Source organism: Leiobunum rupestre, chromosome 8 (assembly GCF_980474605.1).
Source record: "Leiobunum rupestre chromosome 8, qqLeiRupe1.1.hap1, whole genome shotgun sequence".
NCBI classification, from domain to species: domain Eukaryota; kingdom Metazoa; phylum Arthropoda; class Arachnida; order Opiliones; family Sclerosomatidae; genus Leiobunum; species Leiobunum rupestre.
This window is the reverse complement of record NC_143391.1, coordinates 53978248-53990674: the sequence shown is the minus strand read 5'-3', so window position 1 is coordinate 53990674 and position 12427 is coordinate 53978248. Positions and strand designations below refer to the sequence as shown.

At 38.9% G+C, this 12427-nt stretch overlaps 1 protein-coding gene across 1 annotated transcript; it reads right to left on the bottom strand.

The window, feature by feature from the left end:
* Positions 1-356: 356 nt before the first annotated feature.
* LOC149933707 (uncharacterized) lies at positions 357-1621 on the bottom strand. Its single transcript, XM_090156581.1, has 2 exons — positions 1289-1621; positions 357-1219 (listed from the first exon to the last, which is right to left on the bottom strand). The coding sequence occupies exons 1-2, from the start codon at positions 1305-1307 to the stop codon at positions 513-515; spliced, it is 726 nt and encodes a 241-aa protein (XP_090012707.1). The 5' UTR covers positions 1308-1621; the 3' UTR covers positions 357-512.
* Positions 1622-12427: the final 10806 nt, after the last annotated feature.

Below are 12427 nucleotides of genomic sequence, written 5' to 3'. Positions count from 1 at the left end.
TGCTTTCCCCCCAACCCCCATTCACTGGATACTTTATCTCTCGTTCACCAGCTCCTTTCCCCCATTGCTTTCACCCCTTCTAATCACCAGTTGCTTTCCCCCAACCCCCATTCACTGGATACTTTATCTCTCGTTCACCAGCTCCTTTCCCCTATTGCTTTCACCCCTTCTAATCACCAGTTGCTTTCCCCCATCCCCATTCTCCAGAATTAGTTTTCCTCGTGCAGATATCTGGAGATTAGATTTTTACCCGTTTGCTTATCACTTCTGAACCCCTTAATTTCTAATCTCTAGGTAATAAAAACAAGAAATATACATTTCCAATTTTATTTTACTTTTAATTACATGATTGCGTAAAACAGGTTCTAATATTAGACCGACAATATAAATAACGCGTTTAAATCGCATTAGATTTTTACCCGTTTGCTTATCGCTTTCGAACCCCTTAATTTCTAATCTCTAGGCAATAAAAACAAGTTATTTACATTTAATTTTTTATTTTAGAACTTTGTTTACATGTTAGTAGGTACTATCAGATATTCCATTAGATGGTTATCTTGTGCATTACACAATGAAAACAAATTAAAGTAGCTAAGTTTACAGGTTAATTGATTATCTACGAGTAAATTAGTAAAATCTTGTAGTACTTCCGAGGGTGCTTTAAAACAGCCAAAATAAGATTTTACTTGATGGTACGAATTAAATTGATCTGGGTACAAAAATAAACCCTCGAAAGGTTTTCCATATAATAATTCGTGAATTTTTTTAAGGTTTTTAACAATAGCTAAGTACATGCATTCGATAACATTTTTATGTTCGTTTAAAAGATTTATTTGAAACCGAATAAAATCAATTTTTTTTTGGAACTCACCGATTTCGCGAGCTCCCAGATCCAGAACATGACCGTAGGCAGAGTTCAATTTGATGTTGTTGCTCGTGGCGACGACGGATACGTTGTTGTCGTGATAGTCGATGATGTTGTGGGTTAGAGAGGATGCTCCGGTTTGCGTAGCGGTGAAAAGATCTCCCCAAAGAGAGAGTAGATTGGTGAAAGCTTCGGAGGTCAGGAACAGAATATTTTCGTTCGATTTTTTGAAGAAGAGAACTTGTAATTTTGATCCGTCGAAACCAAAAGAAATGTAGACTGATCCTCCTAACGTGATTTTTATGTTGATACGTCTTTCTTTGCCCCTGCGTTTGGATACGGTATGCGTCTCGGCTATAGTAAATGAAAATGTTAAGCCTTTGTCTATTGAAATAGTAATAGTATTAATAAAATAATGCTTACCAATAGATCGTTTTTCCATGTTTACGGTAGATGACGAGAGCAAAGCGGATGCACTTCTTTTCAGTTCAGCGTCTCAGAGAGAAATGACGCATGGGAGATTAATCAGTTCCTATCTTGTTGAGATTAATTCATCACGTGATCTAAACTTCAAATAACCCTCAAATTCTATCGGCTCTCTCTCTCTGAGATAACAGTTCTAGACCCTCGAAATTAAACCGTCCCGTGCTCGAAACTGCCTCTAATTATTCCCATTGACGTCACATATTAATCCACTTGGAAGAAGAAAAAAACCCATTGTAGTTTCCTCTCGAGAGCTTGTGATGCAATCATATCCTAGAAAACAATACAATTAATAGAAATTAACATAAAATTAGTATACTTTTAATACCATTTTGTGAACTACAGTGAAAAAAGTTACAATTTTACGGTAGAAACGTTTTCAAAATACCACAAAATGAACTCAAATAAGAAAATTGTAATTAAAATAATCACTACGGCTATAATTTTAGAAGGTTGATTCAGGACGGTGATTATGGCTGATGTTTGTACTTCAGTGTCCATATCGGAAATGAAGTTAAATGGAATATTTTGCGTAAATAAGTATAAATTTTAGCATAACCCTAATATATTCTCGAGAACTGAACAAGTTCTTTGGGAATAAGAGATAAGCTTACTATCTTCCCCTAGGCCCTATATAAGGGGGTGCCTGAACCGGGGGAACGTCACTCTATTGTTGTTCTTTGTGCGTCTAGTACCAGGATTTTTTTTTGAAGCGCGCCCTCTCTCTCTACGTAAGTTTATTTTGATTTTTTTTATAGTAATTTTTTGAATAAGGTTTAAGTAAATTGGCATAAAAATGAAAGGTGTACAATACCCAGAAATTAATTTAGTTGATACCCCGGAAATGATTATAATCGACTCCCCAGAATTGATTGATATAACTGATAACGAGCTCCCGGAAGTACCCATAGTAACTTTACCCGATTCTCCAGAAATGGAAATAATAGATTTAACTGATACCCAAGATCCTACCCTTTCCTTAACTACAGTAACTGATTCGCAATTGGAACGTTTAAAAGAAATGACAATGGTACGAGATTATCTTAGAGAATATCAACTAACCCATCAAATTTGTTCGCCCCCTATCGTTAATTTACCTTCACCCCTTTTAAGACCTAGTTCTATCACACCTGACGAAGTACGTTATTCGCCCTCGTATACGCCTATGGATACTCCCTCACCCTTTCTAGAATCAGATGACACGTGCCACTCTTTATCTTTGGAAGATAATTTTATTACGTCGCCCCCCAGTACGGACAGCATTCAGCGTTTAGCTGAGAACGTACAAGTCGCCCGACGGGACGCGGAGGAACTTGCAGCCGCAGCAGCAAGAGCAGCCGAAATGTTCGAGGAAGCTAAAGCGTTGTTAGCTGCTCTTACGGCTAGTAGTAGCAGGCCACATCATAATATTTCCCCTCAGCGAAATAATGACCCTATAGCGGTCGCTGGCCCCTCACGAGCTCCGCAGTATTCACCTCCACCGTCTCAGACTGCTGAGAAAAACGCGAACTCCGAGAACGCAAATTTGGCTGCCCCCACTTCGTCTCCTCCTCAAGTTGGAGGTGGGCTGGTTAACGTTCCAATAACGCCTCCATCCTTTCCTAATTTACCAGGTTCTATTAAAATATTAAATAATAATATCCAAAATTTCCCAAATTTCGGACTAACGGGACGAACTTTAAATGTCAGACTAGAAGATAATATAGAAAACGGTATTTATATATTGATGGAAACCCTATTGGAGGACTGTTTGCCTTCAGATATGGTTTCGGTTTCATTCGTGAACGTCACTAACCACGGCTTTCAAATTCACGTCAGTTTCAGGCGTCGGGACCAATTAGACTTGCAATGGTTGATGATGTATATCGAAGAAAAAAGCTATAGATCCGAGAACGATGGTAGTTTTTTTGAAGGAATAGTTACGGTTACGTTTAATCGAGTCAGATTACCGCAAGGAGGAACTAGATCAGTTGGGTTAGGAATTTCCCTTGAAAAAGAGTTTTCTTTTTATAAAAAATGCACCATAACGATAAATAACCCTGATAAAATTTGTTTAGCACGCGCTCTTGTAGTAGCCATAGCTCATAGAGAATACATGGATAATAAAAATGATGTAGAACTTAAAAGAAAATATACTACTATAAGACAGTGTAGAGGAAAAAATATTGAAACGCAATTACAGACCCGCGAAGCTAGGAACCTTTTGGTATATTCTGCATTAACAGACGAAGAATGCGCTGGTCCGGACGCTTTAACTCGCTTCCAAGAAATCTTGCCTGAATACAGTATTATCGTTTTTCGATTACACGATCCCGTACCCTTAGTTATTTTCGGCGACATCGAAGAAGAGAGGGAACTAGAAGGGCCTCTCCGCAAACGTCTTTATCTTCTAAATATTGACAGACATTTCAACGTAATTACTAACCCCAAACCCCTTTTCGCGTTTAATTACTTTTGTGAAAAATGTTTAGTAGGTTTTAATAATCTCAGTGAGCATAAATGCATTCTTTTCTGTCACGCTTGTTGTAGAAAACAAGATTGCAGGAAGGATGTAGATAAAATAACTTGCCAAACATGTTTAAGAGTTTTCCCTAATAAAAATTGTTACGATTACCATTTATCAGGACCTGAGCCCTTATGTAATAAAATTTACGTTTGTAATCTTTGCGGAAAATTTATCAGTATGTTTAAGCGTAAGGCAGTACACGTTTGTGGAGAGACCTATTGTCTTTCGTGTAGTGAGTTTAACCCCGCAGGTCATCTATGTTACATGCAACCTTTAAAGACCGTCCGTAAAGATTCTGCCGATAAAACTACTCGTTCTCGAATAAATAGCAATAATAAACGGGTCCACGACTCCGACAATGAACAATCACCACTGACCAAGAGAAGTACTCCAAAAACGGAAGTCTTTGTTTTTTATGACTTGGAATGTAAACAAACAAATCGTACTGACGCCAATGCTTTGATTCACGAACCAATTTTATGCGTTTCGCAAAAAGCGTGTAAATTCTGTTTCGAAGAAAAAGATAGTCAGTACGCATGCGCTAAATGCGGTAGTGGTCCTCGGGAGAAAATATTTCTCTCAAAAGACCCCGTCGGCGACTTTCTAGAGTATCTTCGTACGCTTAACAGAGTGGCTGATAAGATAATATGTATTGCCCATAATGCTAAAGGTTACGACGCGCAATTTATAGTACGTAAAATGATCGATTTAAAGTGGACCCCTAAAGTCTTGACAGACGGGACCAAATTCATGTATGTACAGTATAAAAAATTAAAATTCTTAGATTCCTTAAATTTTATGCCCTTTGCCCTTTCTCAATTCGTTTCCACATTTGGTTTAGATAATAATTTAAATAAGGGACATTTTCCGCATTTACTGTTTAATACCGTAGACCATGAATTTGATCCAGCCCGTTCGACCGAAACCAATTACGTACTACATAATGACATGCCTCCGATGGACGCGTACGACCCTAATCGTTTAAGCGGTAAGGCCTACGATGAATTTATCCAGTGGTATAACGATTCCCGGTCCGAAGCTTGCGGTAATTCGGACCCCAACTTTAATTATTTTGATTATAAAAGAGATTTAATCCGGTACTGTCGCCAGGACGTAAACATTCTTTTGCAAGGCTGTTTATCATATCGTTCTATTTTCATGGAAAAATTCGAAATAGACCCGTTCTTAACTGCGATAACGATTGCTGGAGTATGCAGTTTTATCTTTAGGAAACACTTTTTACAGTCCGATACGATTGGTGTAGTGCCCCCTTTCGGCTATCGTATGAACTGCAACCAGAGTTTTGTAGCGATCGAATGGCTTGAATGGATGTCTCACTTACGAGGGAAGGAAATTCAGTCTACTTTTAATGGATTTGAACCTAGAATTCTTAACATTAACGTGGACGGACTTCTCGATAACGAAGTGTTTCAATATCACGGATGTTATTTTCACGGGTGTAAAAAGTGTTTTCCTATCAATAGAAACTTAGCGTTATACGGCGACCACACTCAGACCCATAATTCGCGATACGCGTCAACCATTGCTACCACTAACCGCTTGAAACAATTGGGATACACTGTCCATGAAAAATGGGGATGTACCTTCAAAGCTGAAAGGAGTACTAACCCCGCCATCAACGCATATCTTTCTACCGAAAATTTAAAATTAAAAATTAAAGAACCAATCCGCCCCCGCGAAGCCTTTTTCGGAGGACGTACGTCAGCCTTGAAATTACATCACAAGTGTAAAGAGGGGGAGGAAATTAAATACATTGATATTTGTTCACTCTATCCGTGGTGTAACAAGTATTGCAAGTTACCCGTGGGACACCCTAAAATACATGTAAAAGCTCCTTTCCCTGACATTTCTACCGTAAACGGATTAATAAAAGCCACAATGTTACCGCCTCAAGCTCTCTACCATCCCGTTTTACCCCAAAGAATAGGATCGAAACTAGTGTTTGCCAACTGCCAAAAATGTAGTGAGTCTCGAAACCAGCAGGATTGTCCCCACGAAGACTCAGAGCGACAAATAACAGGTACTTGGGTTGCAGACGAGGTACAGTTGGCAATCGAAATGGGTTACAAGGTCATTTCTATTCACGAAATTTGGGAATACGAGGTAGTAAAATACGACCCGATATCGAAAGAGGGCGGTCTTTTCTCCGAGTACGTCAACGCGTTTCTTAAACTCAAACAGGAATCCAGCGGCTTACCCGTGGGAATAGAGACCGATGACGAGATTAAGAAATACGTTGACGAATATTACGAAAAGGAAGGAGTAAAACTTGATCCTACCAATATTAAAAAGAACCCTGGTCTTCGTACCATCGCGAAGCTTTGTCTTAACTCTTTTTGGGGTCGTTTTGGTTTAAACCCTCGCAAAGACCAATCGGCTATTATTAGCGATCCCAAAAAGTTTTTTGATTTATTCTTAGACCCTGACATAGAAGTTAAATCGGTTATTCCCTTAAGTCAAACGCATTGCGTGATCAAGTGGGCGTTTTTGAAAGATATTGATCTTGTTTACCCAAACACGAACGTAGTAATTGCAGCCTATACGACCGCAATGGCTAGGATCAAGTTATACTCTTATTTAAGGAGATTAGGCCAGCTTACGTATTATTATGATACGGATAGTTGCATTTATCTAAAAGAACGAGATGGAATAGAGATTGATACGGGCAACTATCTCGGAGACATGACCAATGAGTTGGCAAAGTACGGAAAAGGCTCGTACATCCAAGAATTGGCAACAGGTGGCGCAAAAAATTACGCCTTTAAAGTACTGAACCCTACGACCGGTAAAGTCTCCTACGAAATGAAAGTCAAAGGGTTCCGTATAAATCAAGGCATTAAAGATTTGGTTAATATGGACACGCTTAAAAGATTAATAGGTGTCGACGGAGAAACGAACGAGCCAGTAACCGTACCCCAGCCGAGGCAGATTTTGCGTCTACCTGATCATACGGTCGTTTCCGTCGACCGTACTAAAATCTATAGACCCGTCGTAGACAAGGTACGGTTACTGGACGACTTCACTACGGTACCCTACGGCTATAAAGCGAATCTAATTGCTCCTGAGGACGGGGACGTAGAGCCCTCCAATCGCTAATTCTCGTTTAAAATTAGTCTCACCACTCTAAAGTGAATATAGGTTTCAGTCTTACGACTCTAAAGTAAATATAGTCTTGCGACTCTAATGTGAATATCAAACCTATACGGGGTAAGGGACGAAATAGGTTATTCGATTATATTTTTCCTCCGCTGAAGAGTCCCATAAATTTAACCGAATTTTAATTTACATTTTCATTTGTACGCTAGTACTCGAAGAGAGATAACCATGCAATTTATTCATCCGTTTAATTGCGTAACGGCAGGCCCGAGTCAGAGTGGCAAAAGCTATTTAATTGAATCTATAATTAATCACGAAGAGGAAATGTTTGTTCCGGGTTTCAAAGAAATACATTGGTATTACGGAGAATGGCAAGCTCTATACGATAAAATGAAGCACAGGGTAGTTTTTAAAGAAGGATTGCCTGTTTTATCTGATTATGACGGAAAAGATCCTATATTATTAGTTATCGACGACCAGATGAGCGAGAGTAAAGGTCAAATTGGTGAATTATTCGTGAAAGGGACCCATCACCGTTCTCTAAGCGTTATTTTTATTACACAGAACTTATTCCATCAATCAAAAGATAGCAGATCCATATCCCTGAATTCGCATTACATAATTTTATTGAAAAGTCCCCGAGACCGTCAGCAAGTGGCTTATCTCGCTAGACAAATGTTCCCTGATAAGTGGCGTTTTGTAGTTGACGCTTACGAAGACGCGACTTCGAGACCTCACGGTTACCTAGTATTCAATTTAACTCAAACTTGTCCCGAAGATCAAAGAGTCTTGACTAATATTTTACCGGGAGAAACGTGCTACGGTTATCTCCCTAAATAAATAAATAAATAGAACTTACATTTCGTAACTTCAATCAGTTATGAATCATGTCTCGTAGAGTACGTATCGAGAGAGACGCTCTCCGATATCTCGGTCGTTGCAAACCCGTTCAAAGAAAAGCCATTTTAGCTAAAGCCGACAAATCCCTCATAGACGCTATCAGTGAATGTATTCATAACACTTTAATTGGTAACGTAAAACTATCAAATACCCAAAAAACCAGGTTATCTCGTCATAAAAATACCCTTCGAAAACTAGCTAGTAAGCGGGTAGCTTGGAAAAGTAAAAAGAAATTGTTAGTTCAGTCTGGGGGCGGATTTTTCTCGTTTCTTCTACCCGTCGTTTCAACCCTTCTTGGTTCTATATTTGGTAGTAAACAATGAAACACGCCAGAAAAATGATTCTCGTCCCTAGCGGCGTTTTAAAGCCAGACCCGTTCCCGCACCCCCTCGCTCTGACAGTCTCTGAATTAGACGTTAAGATGGACCAAATATTAAATATGAAAGATTTAGACGACGCCTCGAAATGGATTTTATACGAACAAGCTTTAATGACACACGGAAATCTACGTAAGCAAGCATCGGCTCCTAAAGAAATCGAAATTGCCCCCGCATTCGACTCGCTAAGTAGGGACTGGATAGACGATTTGCCTTTGATATATTACCAAAAAGCGCAAAGCATGGTGGATCAGTTGGAAACTGTACCCGAAAGAATACGGTGGGATGAAAACGGGGAGCTCGTAATAAACGGTCGACCTATTAAAGGTTCCAATATTAGCGAAATTACCAAAGCGTATTTAAATCCTAAAACCCACCCAAAACCTATCGGATATTTCGCGTTTATTTCCAATTTAACCCAATTTAACTCTTCACCGGCAATCCAAGGCTTTCCCTCCCCGCTAGCTCCGAGAACCCGACAACGACGTTCTCCCGTTAAGCGCGAGTATCCGGTTCCTCAAAGTGGGCGTGCGCGCAGGAGAGATAAGCCCCGTCCCCCTCGTAGCCTCGACCGAGATCACTCCTCCACGTCTGACTCTTCTCTTCACTCTTATAAACAAACAAGGAGTCGCGCGCAAAAGTCTAAAGTATGGGCGAAGCTATTTTAGAAAAAATATATTTTAACCCGAAGCATCCGGCTTCTTTCGGAGGCGCTGAAAGGTTATTCCAGTCCGTAAAGTCTCACGGCTTAAGTAGGGAAACTGTAGAAAAATGGTTAAGAGGAATCGACGCTTTTACGATGCATAGGCCGAAATATAAAAAGTTTCAACGAAATAAAATAGTAATTAGTAATATAAGGGAACAATACCAGGCTGATATTAACGATATGCGCTCGTTAGAGGCAGATAATGACGGATACAAATACATTTTAACAATTATAGACTGTTTTAGTAGAAAAGCGTGGGGGTTACCTCTTAAAACTAAATCGGGGAAAGAGGTTTTGAAAAATATAAAAATTGTTTTTAAAGACGGAATTCCATATAAATTTCAATCGGACAAGGGCACGGAATTTAGGAATAAAGAAGTACAAGGATATTTCAAAAAGAATAAAGTTAAATTTTTTAGTACCGAAAATGACGAAATAAAAGCCTCTATCGTAGAAAGGTTTAATAGAACGTTAAAAACAAAAATGTATAGATATTTTACCCATCACTCCACAAATAGATATTTGGAAGTCTTACAGGACTTGGTCGAAGCGTACAATTCCTCTTATCATAGCTCAATTAAAATGGCCCCTAATGACGTTTCGGAAAATAACGTATTACGTGTGTACAATAATATCTACTCTAAATATTATGCCGAGAAACTGAAAATGAAACCGCAATTCTAAGTAGGGGATTTGGTTAGAATAAATACAACTAAAATGATATTTCAAAAGGGTTTCGAAGCTAATTATACCGAAGAAATATTTAAAGTCGTAGCTATAGTTAAAAGACATCCCCCCGTTTATAAAATAAAAGACTTGGCAGAAACCGATATAAAAGGAACGTTCTATTTTCGAGAGCTTCAAAAGGTCAGTGCGCCTCGTTCGTTCAAGTTAAACAAGATTTTACGTCAGAGAACTAAAAACGGATTAAAACAATTGTACGTTAGTTGGCTAGGATATCCTCCATCGTTTAATAGTTGGGTTAATCAAGATGACGTCTGGGATTTACATAACTCTTCCTAGTAATACTAGAGATAAGAATAAGAATAATTCAGAAAATACTCTAGCCTCGTATTCTACAACGTTGGCCAAACCCATTAGTTTACGCGGAGATTGGGAAATTGCTCTGGTAGAAATTATTTATCCTTTATCTTTTTATAACGTAAGCGAGCCAATGGGATGTGGAATAGAAATTAAGGAATTACTATCGAAACCTCCAGCCCACATAGTAGATTACAAATATACCTACGACTTCCGCGAGATACCTCAGGGCTACTACAAAAATCCTCATGAACTTTTGACAGTACTTAATGAAAGTATTAAAAGTTTGAACCTTGATTTAAAGGAAAGCGCTAATTCAGAGTTCGATAATGATTCATTAGGAAAATTTGAATATAGTTTAGAAAGTGGACACGTACAATACACTTCCTATAGTAAACATTATTATCAACTCGAGTTAACGCCAAAGTTGAGGAAAATTTTAGGATTTAGAGATAATGTTACTGATATTTCACCTAAGGTAGCATTCAGATCAGATTCCCCTATGCAATTAAACTTATTCATCCCCGATCTTATGTTCGTGTATTCCGATTTGGTAGGAAATGAAATGGTTGGGGATACATTAGCCCCCCTTTTGCGAACAATTGTTGTAGACCAAAACGCCCCCAATGGATCAACCGTTTCAAAAACTTTCGATTCTCCGCATTACCTTAAACTGAGTAGAAATTATTTTGACTGTATCGACATTAATATAAGAACTAGTTTAGGTGAATTCCTGCCATTTCAGTTTGGTTCAGTCACGTGTAAAGTACATTTACGACGAGCTCAGTAAAAAAAAAAAAAATGGCTTATCAGTACGTTGATAGAAATTGTCCCTACATGCAATATTATTTAAATCAGGCGGGGGGAGGAGTAGATTTACCTTATTTCTCTGGGTTTGCGGGACAAAAAGGACACGGAATTGGTAGCTTTTTTTCAGGGCTAGCTAGGTTTGTATTCCCATTCCTAAAACAGTCTGCCAAATACGTGGGAAAAAGGGCTCTTTCTACAGGAAAGAAAGTACTCGGAGACGTCTTGCAAGGTCAGGACTTAAAAACGTCAGCCAATAAACGAATGACAGAAACTGTGGACGAAATGGCAGCGCAAGAAGGTTCGGGTCGTCGCAAGAGAAGAAAAACTACTAAGAAACCATTGAAGAAAAAGAAAAAGAGTTCAGTTAAACGCCGCAAGTTCACGCGTACGGTTCGCGATATTTTTGCTCTCTAAAAAAATGGAAGTACTTAAAAGCGAATTAAATATTTTCAACGAACTACCAACTCAACTCAGCGTTGAAAAAGGTCAAACGGTATGGTGTAAGCCAATTTCATCTATCGACAGCAGTTCTATCATCGAATTCGTGGTACCGGGTACGGGAGACTCTTACACAGATTTGGCAATGACAATGATATATTGTAAAGTAAAAATCGTCAAAACCAACGGTGACAACTTGGATGCTGGGTCTAACGTTTCGCTCGTGAACAATTCTCTGCATTCGCTATTCAAACAATGCGAAGTGAAACTCAATGATACGACGGTTTCACCATCGGCCTCAAATTACCCCTATAGGGCCTATATCGAAACCTTGCTCAACTTTGGGTACGATGCAAAAAACACTCACCTTGCGACATCTGGATGGTACGATGACACGGCTGGAAGTATGGATCTGATAACAAACGCCGGATTCATAAAACGTCAGGTTCTAGCTGCTGAATCAAAAGAAATTGAACTTTACGGGAACATTTTTTGTGACATTTTTAATTTCAACAAATATTTAATTAATGGCGTACAACTTAAGGTTTCACTCACTAGAAATAGCGATAATTTTACCCTTTTTAGCGACACTGTCGACGCGTATAAAGTCGAATTTATAGACGCTGCTCTAATTGTACGTAAAGTTAAAATTATGCCTAAAATTTTATTAGCCCATCAGCAAGGATTATTACGTAGCAATGCCAAATATCCCTTTACTCGTACTGAAATTAAAGTTAAAACATTAGCTAGTTCTATTCAGAACGATAGTTTTGACAATATATTCTTAGGTCCGATGCCCAACAGAGTCATTATTGGTTTAGCCAGCAACAAAGCGTATAAGGGCTCCGTTAAGTCTAATCCTTATAATTTTGAAAATTTCGACCTAAATTATCTGGCTCTATACGTTGATAACGAACAAATCCCTTCGAAAGCGTTGACCCCTAATTTTAATAGTAAACAATTTACGCTGGCCTATCATTCGCTATTCTCGGGATCTGGGATACTCTACCAAGACGAGGGAAATCACATTGCGCTGGCTCACTTTCCTCTAGGCTTTGCCCTATATGCTTTTGATTTAACCCCCGACAATTCGGCCAGTGACGTCACGTTTTGGAACCCCGTAAAGAGAGGGCAACTACGTTTAGATTTAGGATTTGGTACCCCTTTAAAAGATTCTACGGTCG